Genomic DNA, 24,862 nt, shown 5'->3' with positions numbered 1-24,862 from the left:
GAGCTAGAGTAAGCAAGCAGCAGAATAAAGCCCTCTGAAACTTCAGTAAGTATAATTATGTCGTAAGACTACAAAATAATTGTGTTCAAAATTATTTAAAAAAGAAAACATTATAATTAAAAACCATAACACAAAACAGAGAAATAAACAGAATCTTGCAGATATCCATTTTTCCTGGATATTAAAAATGACATTGTGACATAAGAGCAACAACTCAGGTGATAATAGTATATACTAATTATTGTACTGAGCTATCATCTGATGATAATCTGGCATTACTAAGGTATGACTCTAAATTAAGCACCATCTCAAGCTGCCACATCTTGAAATCTTGCATCTATCTCTTAAGGGTTTTGTTTTCTTCCTGGTGAACAGTTTTCAAGTGTTACTCCTCTGCAGTGACAGCACTACTACCTCTCTCGAACCTTTCATCTTTCTTATTCCCAACTGATTTTTACAAGACAAATCAGATAATATAATACAATAAAGGCTGGCTGACTTCCATAAACCTAAAACCTAGTAGCTATGTACATAACCTACAGTCAGAAAGTTAAAAAAAAAAAACAAAAACAGACAAATAATTAAATTACCTAATCTGCTTCCATTTCTGGGCATTGCCATAAAGGAGCCAAGGCTTCCTCCAATAACACTATGCGGTCTCCGCAATGGGGGCTTCTTGAAGGACCCTGTGTACTGGTGGAGGAAGGAATGCATACTATGAGAGGTTGGAGGCCTGCCATTCTTCACAATGGGCTCTGTGGTTCACAATATCCAAAAGTCATTCCAGTAACAGCCCACGATCCAGGATCAAACGAGAAAGATTGAGAAAGCAAAACAGAAAACAAAACAAAAAGTTATAATATAGTATTACATTTAACCTCATTTGTTTGGCTATCTACACAAAGTACTAGAATTAAAATAATTTCTGTGTCAAAATACTTATAGAAAATACTTTAATATTTGAAATTTGTCTAGTAACTTAATTATCCATTTCTTGTATAATCAAAATTGGTTAGCAATTACAAAACTACTAAGATAGCCCATAAATTTTTTTGTCCATTTGCTTATTTTAATGTATCTCAAGATTATTTCCATACTATTCCTACATTCACTGAGAGCCTTATACATGCTTTATGAGGCACACTGTAGAATATGAAAAACATGGCCCTAAATGGAAGGAACTTATATCCCTATTTGATCAACATTCAAAAAGGTATGTCTGTGAATAAAACAGAAGTATTTAAGTACAGATCAATGCAGAGGTTTTGAAATTTATTACCCCAAATTTGGGATTTTTAATATAGAGGTTTTTTTTTAAAAATCGCAAACCTATAATTAAGCAGAAACATTTTAAAAATATTTAAACATTCAACTATAAATAAGGGAAACCATAGTTTGTATTGTTTACAGGGAATCTCCAGACTCTTTTCCACCTCCAAAAAAGAGCTCCGACATAGGCTAAAGACATGATGAAGTCTTCTGTGACATACCCTAATCTTTCATATTAGAATATAGTCAAGGAATTTCAAAAGGAACTGGGCTTCTCTGAATATTTTCCTCTAAAATGAAGCCAGCTCTTCTTTTGTAGCTGATAATCAGGAGTAGGGATATTCCCTGCCGCGGGGATTGCCCTACCTGTAAAGGTTTATCAAACACCAAGAACAAGTTGGCAGGAGGGGGTGGCTTGGATCCCTAAGACCGAGGTACAGGCTTAGGGCAAATGGGCCAAGAAGACTGCTTAAAAGAAGGGAAAGAGAGGATGTGGCAAAAGTGTCCTCAAGGCTCATACAAGGCCCAAGTCACCTAATCTGGGTAGATGCCAGACTGGAGGTAGGGAGAGTACCCAACTAGGAACAGAGAAAAATCTGTGCAAAGTGTCCCAGACTGTACATTCATTGGCAATAGCTGGCTGGTCAAGAATTTGGGGATCTTTATGTAAAGTTTAGTAAAATAATGATCTAATAATGAATGCAGAGGGGTAATCTGATATAAATGCATAAATTAAAATAGTTACAAACCCTATGGGATACAGACTAGAATGTATAATAAAAATTTTCACTTTCTAGGTTATAATATTTCATATCCAAAATCATAAAAATATATATATTCTGCCCATAGACATTTGTTTTAGTTGTTCTATAAAGCTATCCTGAAAAATATGGCTTTATAGTCCTAGAGAATACAGCTAAAAAACATGGAGATCGTAACTATTAATATATTCAATTTTTCAAGGGATATTTGTTGTGTGTGTTACCATTTGACAAGCACTATTACGGCCCTGGGCATCAAGAGGTGAACAAAACAAACAAGGTACTGCTCTCTGAGACTACAAAATCTAATGGAGGAAAAGACAGGTAAGAAACTAAGGAGGAAAAAAGTATCAGACAATGACAGGCAATAAGCAAAAGATTAAAATGAAGATATGTGATAGAAAAATAAATGAGTAGTGACTTTACACTAGCTATTGAGAAAAGTTCTCTCTGCAGAGGTATTTTTAACAGAGATATAAATGCAAGAAAGAGCCAGTCATGGGAAGATAGGTGAGTGGTGGGTTATGAGATATTCCAGACAAAGAGAAAAGCTACTGCAAAAGTTGACACATGGCAGAGTTTGATTTGTGAAAGCAGCAGTCCTCAAACTTGAGCATGTTTCATAATCACATTCAAAGACTTTTTAAAACAGATTGTTGGGCTCCACCCCCAGACTTGCTGATTCAGCAGGTCTGGCATAGAATCCAAGTATTTCTCTCTCTAACAAATCCCAGGTGATGCTGATGTTGCTGGTCCAAGGATCATACTTTGAAAACCACAGTGTTAGAGGAACAGAAAGAAGGCAAGAGTAGCTGCAGTATATAATTGTGGAGGGAATGGTGTTATTAAATGAGGTCAAAGAGTAAGCAGGTTTGCATATCACTGTAAACATTTAAATTTAATTCTGGGATTGGAGCAGTTATGGTATCTTTGAAGCCGGCAGTAATATTATTTGATTCATGTCTTAAAAGTAACACTCTGAGGAGTAAGGGACAGTGGAAGGTGAGGAGGTAGGATGACTGTAAAGGGGTAGCATGAGGGATCTCTGTGACAATGAAATAGCTCTTTATCTTGATTCCAGTGGTAGTTACATGAATCTACACATGTGATAAAATTACACGGAACTATACTCACACTTTACTCCTGTTAATTTTCTGGGACTGACAATGCCCATAGTTACAGAAGATGTAACTGAAGGGGGGGCTGACAGAAGGGTACAAGACACCTCTCTGCACTATCTTTACAACTTCTTTTGAATCTATAATTATTTAAAAAAATTTAAAACATCACTCTGGTTGCTGTTGGAGAACAGATGACAGAGAATCAACAGAAGGGAAACAGAAGAAGACTATTACAGTACCCCAAGCAATAAATAATGGTGGCCAGACAGATTTAGGATATATTATTACACAAAGGCAGAGCCAAGAGGCCAGCAGAAAAGGCTGCAAAATTACTTTCACACACTCTTTCCCACCCAGCATTAAGTGAGATTCTGCATTAAAAACATCTATCCAAGGAACATTTTGAAATCTCCAGCAGAGCAACTGTTGAAAATATGAAATATGATATGCGAAAGGACAATAATTGGAATCATGCATCAAGTGTACAAATGGCTATCATTAATAGTAAGTTAGGAAGTTACTTATGTAGTAAACATACAGCAAGCTAGAATGGCAGAGGAGAGGAGAAAGGGAGAATTGAAAGGTAAAGGAGAGAAAAGAATCAAAGATAATACCTAGATTTTGAGCTTTAAATTGTTTGGGTTAAGTGTGGGAAGTGGAAGTAAAAGATTTGGGGGGAGAAGGATACCAAGAATTCTGGTTTGATTATATTACATTTGAGATTCCTATTAGATATCTATATGCAGAAAGCAAGTAGACATTTTAATATGAATCTCGGGATCCAGACAAAAATCCTGATTAGAGATACCGATTTTTGGAGTAGCAAGCATATACACAGCAGCTGAAATGACAGGACTGGATGAGGTCACCAAAGGAGAGTAGACAAAGAAGAGAATGGGGCCCATGAGAGAATCATAAAATATTCTAACATTTCAAGATTATGACAGCAATTAACTGGACAGTTCAATAAGATAATACTCTATATATTTTTAAAAGTAATGGAAACCTTTAAGATATTATGTGAAATGAAGTCAGACACTAAAGGACAAATATTGTATGATTCCACTTATATGATGTAACTTGAATAGGCAAATTCATAGATAGGAAGTAGAATACTGATTACCAGGAGCTGAGGGGAGGGGATAATGAGGAGTTATTGTTTAACAGATAAGAGTTTCAGTTTGGGATGATGAAGTTCTGGAGATGGACAGTGATGATGATTGTATTATGTGAATGCACTTAATGCCACTAAAATTGCATACTTCAAAATGGTTAAAATAGAAGTCTGTGCTTTCAACCTCACCCTCTCTTGGACCTTGTGCTATTGTCAGGTGTTAGCACTACTTACAATAGCCTATGTCATCCACTATTATCAAAAACTAACCATAACTGCTATCATGTGTCAGACCAGCAGGAGCAAGAACTACCTGGGAGTAAGAAAAAAGGCTTGTAATATCCATAAAAGTAGGATTGTTGACTCAAAAATAACATGGTAAACTGACCCAATGCAGAGATTGAGGAGTAAGAACAAGAAACTGGAATATCTGGAAAATGAGACCATTTCAATCTTTGCTTTTTGGGATTACTTGAGATCCTAAAATATCATGAGAAGTGACATTCTGTTACATTTGTTTTATTATACCTCCTGGGAACATGAAGATGCAGTTCATTTTCTTGGGTGAAGAATTTTGGTTGTGTCAAAAGAAGTAACTTTTGCACTTGGAAACCCCAACTATTATATGTATTATAAAACATTATTTTTGCCTTTCTGTAAGTATAATTGTGACCTATTCTCTGCCTTATATTTTAAATTGTCACCTAACCTCATCAAATTGAATAATTTCAATATATCTTCTGATTACAGAGACAAATAAGTTCAAGGCTTAACTACTAAAAGACCAGATCCTGAAGCATCATAACTGTGATATGTCTAAAGCAGTACTAAGACTTTTATCAAGCAAATTGAGAATCTATGAGGAAAAGGTATTTCTCAGATAACTTGTTTGAGATGAAATTCACACAGCATAACATTAACCACTTTAAAGTGCACACAACTCAGTGGCATTTGGTACATTTACAATGCTGTGCAACCATCACTTCTAGTTCCAAATATTTTCATCACTACCAAAGGTAACCCTGCACCCATTAAGCAGACACTCCCCATTACATCCTCTTCTGAGTCCTTGGCAATCACTAATCTGCTTTTTGTCTTTATGAATTTACCTATTCTGGATATTTCATACTAATGGAATCATAGAATGTGACCTTTTGGGTCTGGCTTCCTTTTAAGTTTTCACGATTAACCCACATTGTATCATGTATCAGTACTTCACTCCTTTTTGTGGTTGAATAATATTCTATTCTAGAGCTATGCCACATTTTGTTTATCCATTCATCTCTTGATGGACATCTAGGTTGTTTCCACCTTTTGGCTATTGTGAATGGTGTTGCTACGGATGGATATAAACATTCATGTATGAGATTTTGTTTAAATACTTGTTTCAATTCTTTTGGGTATATCCTTAGTAATAGAATTGCTGGGTCTTTTACTACCTTTTGAGGAATTAGGTAAATTAATTTTAACAGTTTTTTTAAATTAAATATTCATACCTTCTCAGTTACTTAAAAAAAAAATCTGATGTATTCAGAATTCTTTTTCCTTGAAGGAAATCTAAAAACAAAATTTCTTATTTTTTATTTTAAAACTTTTTAGAATTTGTGCAAAAATTTCATTTCATATTTAAGAAAAGCTGTGTTAAGGCCAGTATGCTTAAATCAACCAAGTTTGCAAACTGTCAACTTGTTTTTAACATGATATAAATTCAAGATTCCTCTTTCCCTGGTTTCCATCTACCTGTCAATGTGCAAACACACTAGCTTATCTAGACAGGCACTCTAATGTGAACTGTAATTATATTATATATTGATAACTGAGATAAAGCCTTTACAGTATGACTCAATTATCAAAATGATAGAGATAATATATCAAAATCTATTTGGATGGAGGTAGAATATGTATGAGTGACAGTATATGTATATAAGTGTATAACCAAATGTATATGAATCCCAATTTTTCCAAGATTTTTATAGTATCCTGAGACACATTTACTTCCCCATTCAATTTGTTCTAGAGTATTCATGAGAGCTACTTGCCTACATATAATCAAGAGTAACAGGACTCTGCTCATGAATGTGACTGAACAAGACATAGGAGATTAAAAATTGGTTCAAAAGCAGTTTACTTAGGGAAATTATAAATTATGTTCTTCCTCTCCCAGCTAGCATTGCCACTATATGGCTGTCAGACAAAGATCACTTTCTTCACAACTGGTTACATCATATGTGAGAAGATCGTTTAAAAAGTATAATCGACCACTTCTCATTCATTAAACCATGTTCAGACTGTGTGAGTCACCTATTTTAGCAGCTTTTTATGCTTCAAGATAAACTCCATAAAGAAAGAATATGTTGGAACCAGCTATCAGACAATGATAGATGGCCAGAAAGGTATAGTATCATTGTCAAAGCTATTGGTGAAATCCATGTGCTGTTACACATAGGATATAAGCAACAGCAGATTATAACTCAGAGACAGCTTGTGCTACCAGCAATCTCTGCAACTCAAGAAGAATCAATGTCTACTATGACATCTTCAAGTATCATTTCAAGTAACTCAGGTTAAGAGGAAGCTCAACAGAGTTCCTATTTTTCCTTTTGCACTACCTATTAAAGTTACTTATAAAAGAAAGTTTCAATAAACTATGTGTACTACTTGAAAGAAATACTTTCAATATTTCACCATTAGTTATAAATTAAGACAGTTAAAACTACAATATCCCACAAACTATGCAATTAATCTAAAATATTAATTAGTGGGGCCGGCCCGGTGGCTCAGGCGGTTAGAGCTCCATGCTCCTAACTCGAAGGCTGCCGGTTCGATTCCCACATGGGTCAGTGGGCTCTCAACCACAAGGTTGCCGGTTCAACAACTTGAGTCCCACAAGGGATGGTGGGCTCCGCCCCCTGCAACTAAGATTGAACACGGCACCTTGAGCTGAACTGCCGCTGAGCTCCCAGATGGCTCAGTTGGTTGGAGCACATCCTCTCAACCACAAGGTTGCCAGTTCAATTCCTCGACTCCTGCAAGGGATGGTGGGCAGCGCCTCCTGCAACTAAAAAATTGAACACGGCACCTTGAGCTGAGCTGCCGCTGAGCTCCCAGATGGCTCAGTTGGTTGGAATGTGTCCTCTTAACCACAAGGTTGCCGGATCGACTCCCACAAGGGATGGTGGGCTGTGACCCCTGCAACTAGAAAACGGCAACTAGACCTGGAGCTGAGCTGCGCCTTCCACAACTAAGACTGAAAGGACAACAACTTGAAGCTGAACGGCACCCTTCACAACTAAAATTGAAAAGGACAACAACTTGACTTGGAAAAGGCCTGGAAGTACACACTGTTCCCCAATAAAGTCCTGTTCCCCTTCCCCAATAAAATCTTTTAAAAAAATAAAATAAAAATAAAATAAAATATTAAGTAGCACTCCAAAAAGCATATACATTTTCTTTGACTCACAATCTTTCTTTTTAAAGGAGAGGTTTATCTTATGCTCAAATACCCATTAAGAATGTGTCCCAGGAACCAGCCATCAAGATATACACTGTGCTTATTCTACTCCTGAACATCACTGGCAAATAGCTGGCAAGATTCTTCAATCCTGAGAATGAACACCCTGGGTTTAATTAATACCAAGAATTCAAAGAGGGGTCTGAGAAAGAATGAAGAATTTTACTCCTGGCAAGAGGAATGAAAGAATGACGTGACTCAAATGCATAATGTTTCCCCCCTACATATAAATTATATTCAAATTATTTTCTATTCAAATTATTATTTTAAATTTTCTAAAGAACTCATCTATATCTCCTCTCCTATATTACAAAGAGCCATATAACCTTTGATAATGACCTTTCTGAGGAAAAGAGATAAACTAAATCTTAGGTAGGATAAATTATTTACCCAGAGTCATACAACTAAGTGTGTAAGTATGTTAGTGCACCCTCAATTCCAACCCCCGAGTTTAAACTTAAAGTCCAGAGCACTTTCCGTTATCCCACTGTCTCTCACAACAAGGACACGTGCATTCACCGGGAGGGGGTTTGGGTACTCATGCTTTCACCCACAGCCACAAATCTCTAACAGAAGAATTTCAGGCACAGACAGGAAAGCTTGCCAAAGAATCTGCACATGATGACACAATGGCAGCCATTCCTGTAAGCTCCTTTCTGGTTATTACGATGATATCCGTAGGGCTATTTCAGTTTTGAATATATAATCTTGTTCTATAAATTTCATCAGGATTTTACATTTTAATCCATTCAATTTAACAGACTCTTTTTATTTTATATCAACATCTGTGTACTACTACTACTTCACTTTGTAAAAAAGAACTGCCAAATGTGTGAAACATTATATGCCTATCTACTGTAAGTGCTCCCAATGCTATGATAGATTCTGTGGTAAATATAAAATAAGAAAATAGTAGATTCACTCATATGAATAACCTTATTCTCTATGTGGATAGTCAACATGCATACATGTCATAAAAAACTATGATGAAGCCTCAAACAGGAATCTCATAAACTTACTATGTACTTTTAAGTTATATTAAAAGTGGGCTATAAAAATAAGAATATTTAAATGTTAATTTAAAAATAGTTACTTAACAACTAGGATACTCTTATACAAGGTATTCTTATTTAAGAATCAATGAAAAATAAAAAGATAAATGAGATAGAAGAATTCATCAGGTTAGAGACTAGGTACAGCAACACTGCTGAAGTAAGAGTTAAACATTCCAGAAGTAGGCAAGCAAGTTGTGTAGTCTTCTGTTTCCTAATAACTAGGGACCCAGAGAAATAAATAAAAGGAAGCTACAAGAAACTAATTAGAGAAGTAAATTTACATTCTATTTATAAAGTAACCAAAAGTGGCATCTTTCTTCCCCTCCTCATCCCCTAAATACGTACCATTATCCTTGCTGCTATTTTCTTCAATAGTCATTTGTTCAGCCAATTCAGACAATGATTCATCAATAGTCTGGCTTCCTCGAAGCGTGAGGGACAGCCTTCTCTTAAATTTTTTCATCCTATCGATTGAATGTGAAAAACCCTGAAAGAACAGAATGAACACAAAATTAAAGCTATGAATATTTTACAGCTTAAGACAAATGCTGTTCTTGGTTTACTAAGAATGTTCAAAATAGAAATATAATGAGGAATTCATACTTCCGCCAGACATCACAAAATCTAAGCCCTTCCTTAAAAAGATGCACTCACTCTGATTAAGGCTATATTTATATAGCATCATCAGAAGAACAGGAATTCTACAAACTAAATATTGAGATTTTAGTATCACAATTAAGTTTAGAAAGATAGGAATTTTTTTTTTAAATCAATATAGTGAAAACAACACTATTTTGATGTGTGGGTTCTATCATTACGAATACTAATCATACTGGAACCAGTCAGTGGTATCTTTAAATAGAACTTTGGGGACAAGACAGGTGAAGGGGGTGGGGGAGAAAATAATGAATGACGTTTGGCACTTTATTAAATAGAAATTTTCTTTCTTAAATTCTCATTTAGCCACTATACTGGGTTTTGTTTTGTTTTTCCCTTGGTCAGTTGTCAGGAGTCTCTTCCTATTATTATAACAATGCCAAGGTTTACAAGGAAGAAATGAAAGCCAAATTAACTGGTATCAAATGCCTAGCCCATATTAGACACTTTCATATCTCTTAATTCATTTAGTCTCCCTAATTCTAAAGAGTAGACCATGCTATTCCATTTTCACAAATAAGCAAACAGGCTCAAAGAAGTTCTCTGACTGAAGTCAAACAAACAATAAATGATAGAACTGAGATTTAAAACTAGGATTACTACATACTATCCCCCCACATTTTAACATTTATGAAATCATGATGTATTGTACAATTACTGGGATATCAAAATATAATTGAGACAGCTTTCTTTTAATTTAACAGTATACAAATCAAATCAATGGTAAATTCATAGTGGAGTCTTAGACATGATCAAACAAGGTTTTTGCTACAATAACTTACCCTCAATAACAAATTCCTCAATAACTTACCCATTACTTCTTTTCTAATTTACTATCTCTTACTTGTGGTGACAGAGTTTACCTGATTACCAAGCATGTTATTACCATTAGCCCAACTAAGAGTCAGGGCCTTATAACTCTTCTATGTTAAAATACATGTTTTACCATCCAGTTCTGGATATCTATTTTGAACTTGTAAGTATTCTGCTTATATTCTAATTCTAAGGCTCTAGTCTAAGTAGCTGAGCACTCTGAATAAGTAAACTCTGCATAAGGTATTATTTATGAATAATCTTTTGTTTGCTTAAAGGCTGGGGGATATCAAGTACAAATTTACAAGTGATAATATATTTACCAACTCCATACTTATTTAAAAAACAAAACTACTGTAACAAAAATATTAAAAACCACACACATTAAAATAGCAAAACTTTTAACTACACACTAATAAGGATTCTTTCACTCAAAAGTTTAAAAACAAGAGCTATACTTTAGTGAGATATTTAAAAGTTCCTATCCCTTAGCTTATTTTGATCATAGCAATAAAGATACAAATCAATGTTGAATATTTTCTACTAACTTATCTTCCAATTGACTCATCCTCTTTTCAGCTGTCTTCAATCAGCAGTTAAACCCATCTATTGTGTTCTTAATTTTAGTTACCATATTTTCCAGTTCTAGAATTTCTATTTGATTCTTTTCTATAGATTCCAATTCTCATGAAATTCTCCACTTTACCATCTATTTTCATGAATAGGTTAGTTAGAATATTCTAAAGCTCTCGTCTGCAACTCCAGAGTCTGTATAGCCTATGGATACCTGTATAACCTGTTTCTGCTGCTGATTTTTCTGTGTTGGTCTTGAGTATGCCTAGTAATTGTTTACTGAGTGCTACACATTATATGTGAATGACTGCATAAAAATATATATGGAAAAAACGTAGAGGCACTGGATGATTTTACTTTCTTCCAGAGAGGATTTAATTTTTTTCTGGCAAGCAGTTAGAATAGGAGCAGATCACCTCAATCCAATCAGAGACTGAGCAGACTTGAGACTGAGTTTCAGACACTAAAAAGATTGGCCTATGTGTGGTTTATTCTCACTCTTATGGTGTAGCCCTTCAGAGAATCCCAACTGCAAACCTAGGACCAGAACAACAACAAACTACTGAAAGCTCCACTCAACTTCCTTGGTTGGTTTTTGTTCGTCTCTTACACACTGCTCAGCTTTTATACCCTTTTCCAAAACAGCTTGGAAGTTGGAAAACATCTTCAGAGGGAACCCAGCACAGTGTATATCTATTTCCTTTCTCTTCTGAATCTTGATTCCTTAAGTCTTGACTGATTCAGAAGCTCTACAATGTCTTCAAACGGATTTTTTTTCACTAGCTTTTCAAGTAGTTAGCAGGAGTCTCTGTCTGATACAAGTTTCTCCTCACAGGCAGAAATGGAGGTTTAGATGAAGATTAGAAGATAATATACGTATTTAACCAAGCAAAGTGAATTTATAGGAGGCATTCAATAAGCTATTAAGAGTTGATTCCAACTAAGAAACCTGTAACTGCAGAGCTGTCCCAAATGTTAAGATTCTTTACTTCTCACGGTCAGCCTTAAATAGCTCTACCTTGAGTCAGTAATTCACGCCATTTGTTTAAAGTATATTAGACATTTAAGGTGAACTGAGCTATTGCTAATTTCATTTACCATTTTGTTTCTGTACAAATTTATAGTAGGAACACCTTCCTTTGTAAGGCTCCAGAATTACTCTGTGCAGTAAAGGGGTAACTCTTCAAACTTGGCGGGAAGAGGGTGCCTCAAATTGCAAATTCCAAACAAAGGACTAGCCAGTGACAGGCTCCTAGGAGACAATCTCTGAGCCCTTGTAAATATCCTGCCTGATAAGTCTCTTTGTATACCTGAAATCTTGGGCCACACCAGAAAATTTATGTTAATAATGTAAAGTATGGTAAATGCCTATTTTTGTATGCCTGGAGCTTTGGATAACACTGAATCAGTATGACCTTTGGGGAGAGGAGGAATAAGAGAAGCTGGAACTAAGTAGCTAGAGACAATCATGGGGGTATTTCCAAGCCTATGTAACTAACCTCCAATAAAAACCCTGGATACTGAGACTCAAGTAAGCTTCCCTGTTTGACACTTTGCACATGATGTCACACATGGTGGCTGGAAAAATGAAGCACTATCCATGCAACTACACTAGGTGAAAATAACTGAAAACTCACACATGGTTTCTCTTGGATTGTATCCTACACACTGTCTCTTTGCTCATTTTAACCTTATCTTGATGCTATAATAAATCATAATCGTGAGTTTAACAGCTTTTCTCTGACTTTTGTGTCCTAGCAAATCACCAAGGGTGGTCTTGGGAAACTCCAACACACTCTCCTTCAAGAAAATAATTTACATAACAAAGTAGCATTTCATTCTGACCATTTCAAAAGTGGTCAGTTCAAACTGCCTTGTACTATAAATACACACCAAGATTTTTAAGACTTTGTATTTTAAAAGAATGTAAAAATAAACTCGTTATATGGATAACATGATAAAAAAACATTCTAGACATATTTGGTTAAGTAAAATATATTACTAAAATTCTCCTTTTTGTATATGCCTGCAAAATATTTTAAAATTAAATATAGAATTCACATTATATTTCTATTGGACAATGCTGGTATAGATCTCAGTGGTTTTAAGTGGGTAGAATAAATTTACCTAAGATGTAAAATTTTCTTCATACAATGCATTTGAAAAGTATATTAGGAAACATTTTATGCATTTATAACTCAGACTAGTATGCACTGCACTTGTTTTACATCACGAATGAAGAAAATTCTGGGTTGTAAAATAATGAACTACATGTATTTACATGTATTTTACAACTACATGTAAAATTATTGTATAAAACACTAACAGAACACGGAACTAAAATTTCAGTCATGATTATAGGTTTTTTAACCGAAATAGTTAAATATCTTAATCTTTTGTGTTGAAATCTGAGGCTGATTCTTTTCCTTTGATAGTATGAACAGTCAAACACACAAACCAGGAAAACAAAAAGTACCAAGGATTTTCCTCTATTCATAAACACATTAGACATATATGACTACTGTGACACTTGAGATGCAAAATGTCACAGTAGAAAGTTATTGGGTTTGTCCCTTCACCAAAAACAACCAGTAAACTGCGGTAAACGACCAGAATCAACTATCCTGGAACTCTGGAACCTGATTTTTTGCCCCTTTTTCTCTTTCTTGAGATTTCTATTGATGCCTATTGTAGGTACATTTGATGGTGTCCTACAGGTCCCTCCAGCTTTGTTCATTTTTCTTCATTCTTTTATTAACAGAAGTAATGGAACAGAAACTTCAGTGACCACACACTGCCAGGAATTACATACCTACAAAAATAGTTTGGAAAAAATCACAACTGGATAGCAGCAGCCGTCAACAACCATGAAACACCAACTGAATGGGAAAATCTGGTTTCCAGAGTTACCAATGTCCAGATCTCAAAAAACATTTAAAAAAATTACAAAGAACACAAACAAACAAACAAACAACAAAGCATGGCTCCTTCACAAGAAAAAAATGCATGGCAGCAATCAATCCAGAAGACCAGAATCTGAAATTAGTCAACAATGTTAAATCAAGTGTCCTAAATATGCTCAAAGGACTAAAGGAAACCAAGGACAAAGAACTAAAGGAAATCAGAAAAGTGATGTAATAAAAAAATCAATAGACAGAAATTTTAGAAACCAAACAGAAATTCCAAAGATAAAAAAGTACAACTAAATGGAAAATTCACTAGAGGGGTTCAACAAGAGATTTAAAATAGGCACACGCGCGCGCGCACACACACACAAAATCAGTGAACTTTGAAGATATGAAAGTCAAAATTATCCACTCAGAGAAATAGGAAAAAAAAAAAGAAGAAAAATGAACAGAGGTTGAGAGACCTGTAGGACACCATCAAATGTACCCACAACAGGCATCATAAAAGTCTCAGAAGAGAAGGCAAAAAAAATTTTTTTTTTAGGAAATGGTGGCTGAAAAGAGCCAAAATCTGAAGAAAAAATGAACATACATATCCAAGAATCCCAACAAATTCCAAAAAGAATAAACTCAAAGAGATCCATACCAAGACACATTATATTCAGTGTCAAAACTCAAAGAGAAAAAAACCTTGAAAGCAGCAAAAAAGGAACAACTTGACACATATAAGAGACTCTGAATAATATTAACAGCTGATACCTTAATCAGAAACAATGAAGATCAAGAGGCACTGAGAATGCTGTATTTAAAGTCTGAAAAGAGAAAACAAATTGTTAACCAAGAATTCTATGACGGTAAAGGGGATCAAATATATGATGATGGAAGTAGAACTGACTCTGGATGGTGAACACACAATGGGATTTATAGATGATGTAACAGAATTGTACACCTGAAATCTATGTAACTTTACTAACAATTGTCACCCCAATAAACTTTAATTTTAAAAAATTCTATATCCAGCAAAACTATCCTTTAAGAGTTAAGGAGAAATTAAGGCATTTCCACATTCCAAAGCTGATGAGGTTAATTACTAGTAGAACTGCCCTACAATAAATTCTAAAAGGAGAGTTTCAAGCTGAAACGAAAGGACACTAGACATCAATCAACTCAAAGCCATAAGAGGAAATAATACCAGTAGAGTTATGAAAAACAGTATTATTGTACTTTTGATTTGTAACTTTTTTTCTTTTCCTGCATGATTTAAAGGGCAAATACACATGAAAAATGATAAGTCTGTGTTAATGGGCACACAATATATAAAGAAGTAATCTGTGACAACAATATAAGTAGGGGGGCATAAAGATACATAGGATCAGAATCTTTATGTACTATTGAACTAAGTTGGTATTATTCAAAATAGGTTGTTATAAGTTTAAGATGTTAATTGTAATTCCTAAGTAACCATTAAGAAATTAACTTTAAAATATTACAAAAAAGAAAAACAGAAGGGAATCAGAATGGTACACTACAAAATTATCAACAAAGTACAAAAAAGGTCAATAATGGAGGAATTGCAGAACAAGAAACAAAAAAACACACAAGACATACAGAAACCAGAAGCTATATGGAAAAAGCAAGTTCTCCCTTAGCAATATTTTAAATGTAAATGGGTTAAATTATTCAATTAAAAGGCAGAGATTGGCAGGACAGATTTTTAAAAACACAGTCCATCTATACACTGTCTACAAGAGACTTATTTTAAATACAAAGAGATTGAAAGTAAAGGCTAGAGAAAGGTATTCCATGCAAATAAAGAGAGAGAGAACTGTAATTATTATATCTTTGTCATATAAAATTAACTGAAATAGTAAAAAACAAAAAGGTTAAAGGAGACAAGAACAGTATGTATTAATAAAAGAAGATAAAACAATTATTATTTTATATATATACTTAATACCAGGGCCTGAAAGTATATTAAGTAAAAACTAACAGAATTGAAAGAAGAAATACAGTTCTACAATAATAACTGGAGACTTCAATACCCCATTTTGAACACTGGATAGAAGAACCAGACTGAAGTTCAATAAAGAAATAGAGAACTTGAACAACATTGTATACCTAGTGTATTAGTCAAAGCTCAATAATCAAACATTATGATACTGGCATAAGAATAGGTACATAAACCAATGGAGTAGAATTAAGAACCACAAAATAAACCTACATATCTATCTATCATCAAGTGATTTTTGTCAAAGGTGCCAAGACCATTCAATTGAGAAAAGACAGTCTTTTCAACAAATAGTGCTGAGAAAACTGGAAATATTCACATGAAAAAGAAATGAAGTTGGATCATATTCAAATGGATCAAAGTCCTAAATCTAAGATCTAAAACTATAAAACTGTTAGAAGAGAACATGGAGGAAATATTCATGATTTTGGATTTGGCAATGATTTCTTATGTATGGCACCAAAAGCACAGAGAACAAAAAATAGATAAATTAAGGCTTTATTAAAACAAAAAACCTTTTCTACATCTGGGACAGTATCAAGAGAGTAAAAAGATAATACACAGACTGGGAGAAAATATTTGCAAATCATGTATCTTAAAAGGGTTTAAATATCCAAAATATATAAAGAACTCAACAACAACAAATTAAAAAATGGGTGATGGAGTTGAATAAACACTGCACCAAAGAATATATACAAATGGCTACTAAGTACATAAAGAGCTGCTCAACATAATTACTCACTAGAGAAATAGAAATCAAAACCACAATGAGACACTGCTTCACACCTACTAGGATGGCTATCATCCAAAAACAAACAAACAAAAAAACCTAGAAAATAACAAGTTCATGAGGATGTGAATAGAACACGGCTGTACTGCTGGTGGAAATTTAAAACACACAGCCACTGTGGCAAACTGTCTGGGAGTTCCTCAAAAAATTAAACACAGAATAACTATATAACCCAGCAATTCCACTCCTAGGGATATACCCAAAAGAAATGAAAACAGAGACTCAAACAGATACCTGTACACCAATGTTAATAGCAGCATTAATCATAATAGATAACTGAAAACATTAAGCATCTATCAACAGGTAAATAAACAAAACTATTCTGCCATAAAAAAAGAATGTTCTGACACATGCTACAACATGGATGAACTTTGAAAATAATGCGCTAAAGTGAAATAAGTAAAACCAAAAGGACAAAAATTGTATGATTCTATTCATATGAAATATCTAGAATGGACAGATTCATTGAGAAAGTAGAACAGAGGTAGGAGGAAGGGGGTAATGAGGAGTTGTCGTCTATGGGTACAGTCTTTGTTTGGGATGATGAGGAAGTCCTGAAAATAGACAGTGCTGATGGCTACACAACATTTTGAGTGTGTTTAATGTCACTATATTGTACACTTAAAAATGTTTAAAATGGTAAATTTTACATATATTTACCACAATGAAAAAAAATTTTTAACTATGTTGTCAGCCAGCATTTATATCAGTTTTTCACCAAGCCCAAATAAAGCCAATGACTCATTTTAGAATTTTATTAAAACTAGCTAAATAATTTCAATATGAACAGTCAACCTATATCAATTATTTTAGACACAACAGAGTAAACTGTGAGGACCACTACTTATGATTAGGATACAGAAACTCCCAAAAGACTATTCTCCCATCTCAACAATCAGAACAAGCCAGAGAAAGTAAAACCATACGTTTTTGGAGAGCTGAGATGCAAAGAAACATAAATGAACTAAATTCTAGAGAACAAGCCCTTTCCAGGAATGAAAACAAGGCTGGGGTCATGGTAACAGATGTAAACCTGCTATATAGAAGGGAAAAACTAGTTCAACTTTTAACCAACTTTTAAGGGGTCCACGGGAGCTGGCAAGCCAGATTACCATTCTGAGCAGCCTTGTTCACACAGCAATCTGTACTTTTTCAAAAGGAGTCTTTCCAAGTATTGGAGATGCATCGGGGTATTGGGAGGTGAGGCTATAAAATGCTGGCAATAAGGCAGCAGATCTAAGAGAAAAATCCTGTCTCCAAGGGCCACGGGCCTTCACTAAGCGCAAGCCCATCCATGCCCACCACAGGAACAAGTCAGGGTACTAAGTGAATGCTTTCTCCAGAGGCCAGAAAAGCCAGGGGTAGGGCTAAAGAGAAAATGCCCCAGCTATTCAAAATCCCAGCAGCTGGGCTGTGAAACAGACCTAGAGCTCTTAATTTTACCAACTGTTGACTGAGCTGGAAAGCATGAAGAGACTTCCTGAGTCTCACAGGTGCTCAGATCCCAAGCCCTAAATGAAGGGAAGTCCCGATTCTGTACTTAAAACATTTGATACCAGTAGTGAACTAAATATGATTAAAGCTGTAACAGCGTTCTCACCTACATTAGGCTGTTTTCCTATGAAGTATTATATTTCAGCTTTTCCTCCTCAACAATGTCATGGAGATCCATTTGTGTAAATGAATGCAGCTATACAGCATACTTTTCAATGGATGTTTGCTACTCCGTTGTATGGCTACACTATGCCAGCAGAAATGTTTTATGTTAGCTATATTATCACTCAGAATATTAAGAAAGACATACTCAAGGGGAAGATTGAAAAAATTAATACCGATTTATAGATGATGTAATACAGAATTGTACACCTGAAATTATGTAATTTTGTTAACAATTGTCACCCCAATAAATAAATGTAAAAAAAAAAGAAAAAATTAATACCAAAAACTTAAGTGAAACTCTTTCTTTCCCTGTTAATCCATGTAAGGAAAGAATGTCCTGCTATGATTTGAAATGAGGAGCCAGTTGTTCTATACACCAGTGCATATGCACCATCAGAGCAAATGTCAACACAATTTTTGAAAATCAGCAAATATTACTTTAATATTATGACAATTGTGTTGACCTTACAGGCACCATGAAAGGGTTTTAGGATCATAATCACACTAAGATCTGATAGGTTAGTTTCCCAAACTTATTTTTTTTTTACTTTTTAAGATTTTTATTAAAATATAGCTAACATACAATATTAGTTTCAGGGGTACACAATAGTTACTTAACATTTATATGCCTAAAGAAGTGATCACCATGGTAAGTCCAGCAACCATCTGACACTGTACCACACTATCACTATATTACTGCTGTACATTACACCTCCATGACTTACTTGTTTTATACCTAGAAATTTGAACCTCTTATTCCCCTTCACCTTTTTCCCAACGTTTTAATTTTTCAATTACAGTTGACATTCAATATTTTATATTAATTTCAGGTGTACAGCACAGAAGTGAGACATTTATATAAGAAGTGATCCCCCTGACTAGTCTAGTACCCCCCTGGCACTACGCATAGTTGTTACCATATGACTGACTACATTCCCTGTGCTGTACTTCACATCCCCATGACTATTCTGTAACTACCAATATGTACTGCTTAACCCCTTCACTTTTTTCAACCACGTCCAACACCCCCTCCCATCTGGCAACCATCAAAATGTTCTCTGTATCTATGTGTTTGTTTTGTTTATTTTGTTCTTCAGATCCCACATGTAAGTGAAACCACACTGCATCTGTCTTTCTCTGACACACGTCCCTCAGCACAACACGCTTGGCCACTGTAAACAATGCTGCAATGAACTTAAGGATGCACATGTCGAAGTGGTGCTTTGGGTTTTTTTTGATAAATGCCGAGAAGTGGGATTACTGCGTCCTCCTTTGTCTCTTGTTATATATAGCCTTTGTTTTAAGGTCTATTTTGGCTAGTATAAGTATGACTACCCCAGCTTATTTTTTCCATTTCCATTTTCATGAAATTTTCCATTCCTTAATTTTCCGTCTGTGTGTGTCTTTTTATATTTGAAGTAGTCTCTTGTAGGCAACACATGTAAAAATCGTATTTTCTTATATCTTTTGATTGGGGCATTTAATCCATTTAAATTGAAAGTAACTGTTGATAGAAATGTAGTTATTGCCACTTTTACATTCCTATTTTTAATCTTTTGTTTTTTTAATCTTAAATAAGTCCCTTTAACATTCCTTTGATTTAGTGTTTATGAACTCTTTAGCTTTTTCTTGTCTGAGAAGCTCTTTACCTGTCCTTGGATTCCAAATGATAGCCTTGCTGGGTAGAGTAGTCTTGGTTGTAGATCTTTGCTTTTCATCACTTTGAGTATCTCCTGCTAATCCCTTCTGGTCTGCAAATTTCTGTTGAGAAAGCAGTTGACAGTCTTATGGGCGCTCTCTTGTAGTTAACAAACTGCTTTTCCCTTGCTGCTTTTAAGTTTCTCTGTCGTTAACCTCTGACATTTTAATGATGATGTGATCTTGGTGTAGACCTTTGGGTTCATCTTATTTGGAACTCTCTGTGCTTGTATATTTATTTCCTTCATTAGGTTGGGGAAGTTTTCAAATAGATTTTCAATTACTTTCTCTCTCTTCTCTTCCTAGTATCATGCGGATGTTGGTACACTTGATGCTGTCCCAGAGGCCACTTAAAGTATCCTCATATATTTGGATTCTTTTTGCTCTTCTTGGGAGTTTTCTGCTATCTCATCTTCTAAATCACTGATCCTATCCTCTGCTACATCTAATCTACTGTTAATTTCCTCTAAGGTATTCTTCATTTGTTTTGTATTCTTCACTTCTGACTGGTTCTTCTGTATGTTTTCTTTCTGCACTTTTATGATTCTTATCTCTTTGTTGAAGTTATATTTGAGATCACTGAGCATCCTTACAAGCAGTGTTTGGAACACTGTGCCTGGTAAATTGCTTGTCTCTATTCTGTTTAGTTCTTTTTCTGGAGCTTTGTTCTGTTCTTTTATTTGAGACATGTTTCTTTGTCTCCCCATTTTGGCTGCCTCCCTGTGTCTTTCTATGTATTATGTAGGGCTGCTACATCTCCCAATCTTAGTAGAGTAGCCTTATGTAGTAGGTGTGCTGTGGGCCTCAGTGGCTCAATCTTCCTGGTCACCTGAGCCAGGTACTCCAGGTGTGTCCCTTGTATGGACTGTGTGTACCCTCCTGTTATAGTTGAGCCTTGGTTGCTGTTTGCATGTTAATGGGAGGGATTGATCCTTGGGCTAATTGGTTGTGAGGACTAGCTGTGACTACTGTAGAGAAACTATTGTTGTGCTAGGGGCTGACCCTACACAGCAGGATTTGCTTTAACAGGGCTCTGGTGCCTGCCCAGTGTGCCCTTTGGGTGTGTTGTCCCAGAGGTAGCCAGGTGATGCTCCATCTGGGTCTAAAACTGGCCACCAGGCATGCCGCCCTAGGACCTTCTGGGAGGGGACCCACTGCAGCCAACTTCTGCCACAGCCTGTGCCCTGCCCACAGCCTGTGCCCTGGTATGAGCCACAAAGCAATCCGCTGTTGGCCACCACTCACACTTGGCTTAGAGGCCTCAAAAGGCCAAGCTGTGAACTGAGGTTGGCTGTCGCTAACCTGAGGTTGGCTGAGCAGGCTTAGGGCTGCTCAGCCAGAGGTACAGGACACGCCAAAGCCAGATGCTGCTTGTTTGGGTTTTGTGAACCTTTAAGAGATTTTATGAAAGTCTGCAGGATAAGCCAACACAAGCCATTTATTTGGAAAAAACTACTAGAAGCGGCTAGTGGGCCTGAAAGTTGGGTGGTGTGGGGTCTCAGGGAATCAGAGTGGGTGAATGAAAGATGTTAGCAAAGTTGATGGAGACTCAGATATGGCAGGAACATGAGTCCTCATGCTGGGAGGGAGGGCTCAACAAAGAAACAATGGCTTTCGCCAGCTCCTCTGTCTGGGAGAACACTGCCCCTCCAGCCCTCACTCTGAAGCCAGACAACTCAGTTCCTCCCCATTTATCTCTCATGCCTTTCAAGCTACTGCCCCAGAGCTGGAGCTCAGTTCAAAGCTGGAGCTGGATCTCAGTTCAAAGCTGGAGCTCAGATCAAAGCTGGAACTCATATTGAGTGTCTGTAAGTCAGTCCATGAGGGGGCCCTTTGGAGGAGTGCCCTAGTCTCACGTAGCCACAATCTCCACCAGTTTTCAGTCAGAAGTTATGGGACTTCTCTTCCCAGCACTGGAATTCTGGGCTGGGAAGCCTGGTGTGAGGCTGGAATCCCTTGATCCTTCGGGGGGACCTCCACAGCCGAGATATCCCTCTTAATTTTTAATGGTCACACACAGGTGTGGGACCAGCCCGTTCCACGTCTCTGCCCCTCCTACCAGACTCAAGATGGATTCTTCTATCCTCAAGATGGCTTCTTATGTCCTTAGTTGTAGGACGTCAGTTCAGCTAGACATCAGGTGATTCTCAATAATGTTTGTTCTGCAGTTTAGTTGTAATTCTGATATGGTCGTTGAGAGAAGGTAAGCACAGTGTTTTCCTATTCCACCAGCTTGACTGGTGTCCCCAAACTTAATTCTAATTAAACTATTTAACAAATGGAACATTAATAATTCAATAAGGTTAATAGTCAGCGATTAATAGTATAATCAAATAATCAAAATTGCCAATAGCTGACACAGGAAGAAAGGCAAGTTTAGGGGGAAAAAATGAATTCAGGATTGAACCTACTGAAACAAATTTCAATGAATCAAGAACTCAGAAAAGAGGGCCAAGTTTAAAGTGTGGATCTGAGAGTTACATTTATAAAATTGAAACCAGGAAGAGTATGTGTAATGAGAAGGTCAGAAACATGAGAAATGTCTATAATTAATAAAGTGGATAAAGGATAAGTCATCAAAGCAGTTCCAAAAAGAATGAATAGAGAAACACATTGTGACCAATGAAAGGAATGTTAGATACAATCTGAGCCAACCAATTCATTTCATAAGTTAAGGAAACAGTTTGAAAAGGCTCCAAAAATGAAGTGATTTGGCCAAGTTTCTGAAAGTGGGAGTCAGGTCTTAAAATTATATCTTATGGATCCCAATTCAGTTTTCTTTCATAGTACCAAATTTCCAGAGTTAGGAAGTAACAGATACCAAGGAACAGGAACAGATACCAAGGAAAAAATAACCCACGTATCTCTACTCCTCCAAACCCTGCACCTTTTGCAGTCTTCATTATCCCAGTAAATGGTAACTAGTCCATCACCCACTCTGATTGTCTTCCCTTTTTCATACTCTACAATCAATGCATCCCAAAACCTTTAGGCTCCTCCTTGAAATTATATCCAGAGTCTGAACACTTCTTACCATATGAAATGCTAAAATCCCGATCCAAGCTGTATCATCTCTTTGCCTAGAATATATTTAGAGCAACCTAACTGGTCTTCTTTCTGGGTTCTATTCAAACATCACTTCCCTGGTCACCCTGCATAAAACAGTGACAATTCTATATCCAGGTTACACTCTGTCCCCCTTACCTGTTTCAATTTCCTCCATAGCCTTACTGCTTGACATTCTAAATATTGCTGATTCCCTCCACTACAATTTCATCTCAAGGGACTTAATGTTTTGTTCATTGTTGTATTTAGTACAATCCAGCATTTAGAACAAAACCTGGCATCCAAAAGGCACTCATAAATACCCACTAAAAGAAAGAGAGAAGGGAAGAGAGAAAGAGAGAGAGAGAGAGAGAGAGAGAGAGAGAGAGAGAGAGAGAGAGAGAGAGAGAGAGAGATTAGTCATCTTTCATAACATAAGATCTTTCTCCCTATCTAAAGTCAATCTATTGACTGGCAAAGTTTTAGATCATTGTCTCATTCTGACACCTCTGCTTAGCTTTCCCTTTTTTTGTTAAAAACTCGTATGTATTCATTCAACAAACATTCACATGGAAGCCCTACCATGTTCCAGACGATATACGAGGCACTGAAGGCAGAAAGATAAATATGAACTCTGCCCACAAGAAACTTAGTCTTAGGGAGATGTTACATATTGTTCAGAACAATGAAGTTATAGTATTGCAAGTGAGTATAATTCCAAGTTAATACATAAATGTTTTTATATGATTATTACAAAGCCAAGCAATTTATTCAACAAAAAGAATACTCAAATTACACTTTTCATGAAAACTGTTTGACCAATGTGGTAACTTATTTAACATTTAATCTGATTGGCTGACTTTATTAAGGTTGTAAAGATCAACACTTAGTTCACTATATTGGAACTCCTACAGGTACATGAAATGACAAGTCTACTTATCCACTGGATTCAATAACAATTTAGACAAAACCTAAACCAGTAGCCGAGGAGCCTCTAACAGGCTTATTAATGTATCTCAATACATTCATTGGTATAAATAATCCTCCAATTCCTTCTGGCTTTTTTAGAAGATAATATTTTTCCACTAAAATTTATTTTAATTATTTTCTTTGAGTATGTGTCTCTGTATGTGGTCTGCTGGGCTATAAGTTAAAATTCAAAATGTGATTAAAACCTGATTCAAAAATCACTCAAAATGTAGATACTTTTATCATGAATCATCAATTGATTTGCAGATGATAAATCTCCACAGAAAGGGCATTTGTTTGAAACAGCTGTTCAGTTTCAGTGAATTCACAAAGTCATCTATTAGAAATGTCATCTGATGCTTTTGATAATAATGGTCTTACTCAGAGCAGAACCAAGAGAGCAATTGTAATCACTTGAGATAGTGCCTCATTTTGATACACAAATGATTATATATAAAAAGGAAAAGGCCCACTGAAAAAGCAGCAAAGATTTGGAAAGAAAATTGTAAGAATTCATTAATTTTTATCTTTGTAAATGGATGAAATTCTCTTTTAACTTAATTATTTACTCCAGGTAAATTTATTTTTCCCAAATTCTCTCTCTAAAAAAAAAGCTTTAAATTGTAAAGCCAGGAGTTCCTTAAAGATACAAAGAACTGTTGCTAAAACACTTGCTCTATAAATCATCTCCTGTACTTGAGAATAAATCACCTCTGGTGGCTAAGGAAATATTAGTATTCTAAAAAAAAATTTAAATTCCTCCACTGAAATTCAGAAACAAAAAAGACAATTCAAATTATCATTCTATATACGTATATCTCAGTCAAGTGAGGAGGGCTCCTAATCCTAAATTTGCATATAAGTACTGTGTTTCTCAAAGTACAACTACAGGAAAGTATAATAAACTATCAAT

The 24,862-nt window shown here is 35.7% G+C and overlaps 1 protein-coding gene across 3 annotated transcripts in view; it reads right to left on the bottom strand.

Annotated features, from left to right (window-relative positions):
- CDK17 (cyclin dependent kinase 17) overlaps positions 1-24,862 on the bottom strand; it is a 90,864-nt gene that overhangs the window by 29,669 nt on the left and 36,333 nt on the right. The window contains exons 1-4 of one of the 3 annotated variants that reach the window (XM_081060921.1): positions 23,140-23,306; positions 14,540-14,592; positions 9,177-9,318; positions 591-755 (exon numbers count right to left, since the gene is read on the bottom strand). In XM_081060921.1, the coding sequence (XP_080917047.1) occupies positions 591-755; positions 9,177-9,294 (283 nt within the window). In that variant the 5' untranslated portion in view covers positions 9,295-9,318; positions 14,540-14,592; positions 23,140-23,306. Of the gene's footprint in view, positions 1-590; positions 756-9,176; positions 9,319-14,539; positions 14,593-23,139; positions 23,307-24,862 lie in introns of those variants that run through there. The other 2 variants (XM_081060920.1, XM_081060919.1) reach the window with 2 other exon arrangements.

Source organism: Rhinolophus hipposideros, assembly GCF_964194185.1.
Source record: "Rhinolophus hipposideros genome assembly, chromosome: 9".
NCBI lineage: Eukaryota > Metazoa > Chordata > Mammalia > Chiroptera > Rhinolophidae > Rhinolophus > Rhinolophus hipposideros.
The sequence above is the reverse complement of the archived record's forward strand: the minus strand, read 5'-3'. Positions and strand labels throughout refer to the sequence as shown.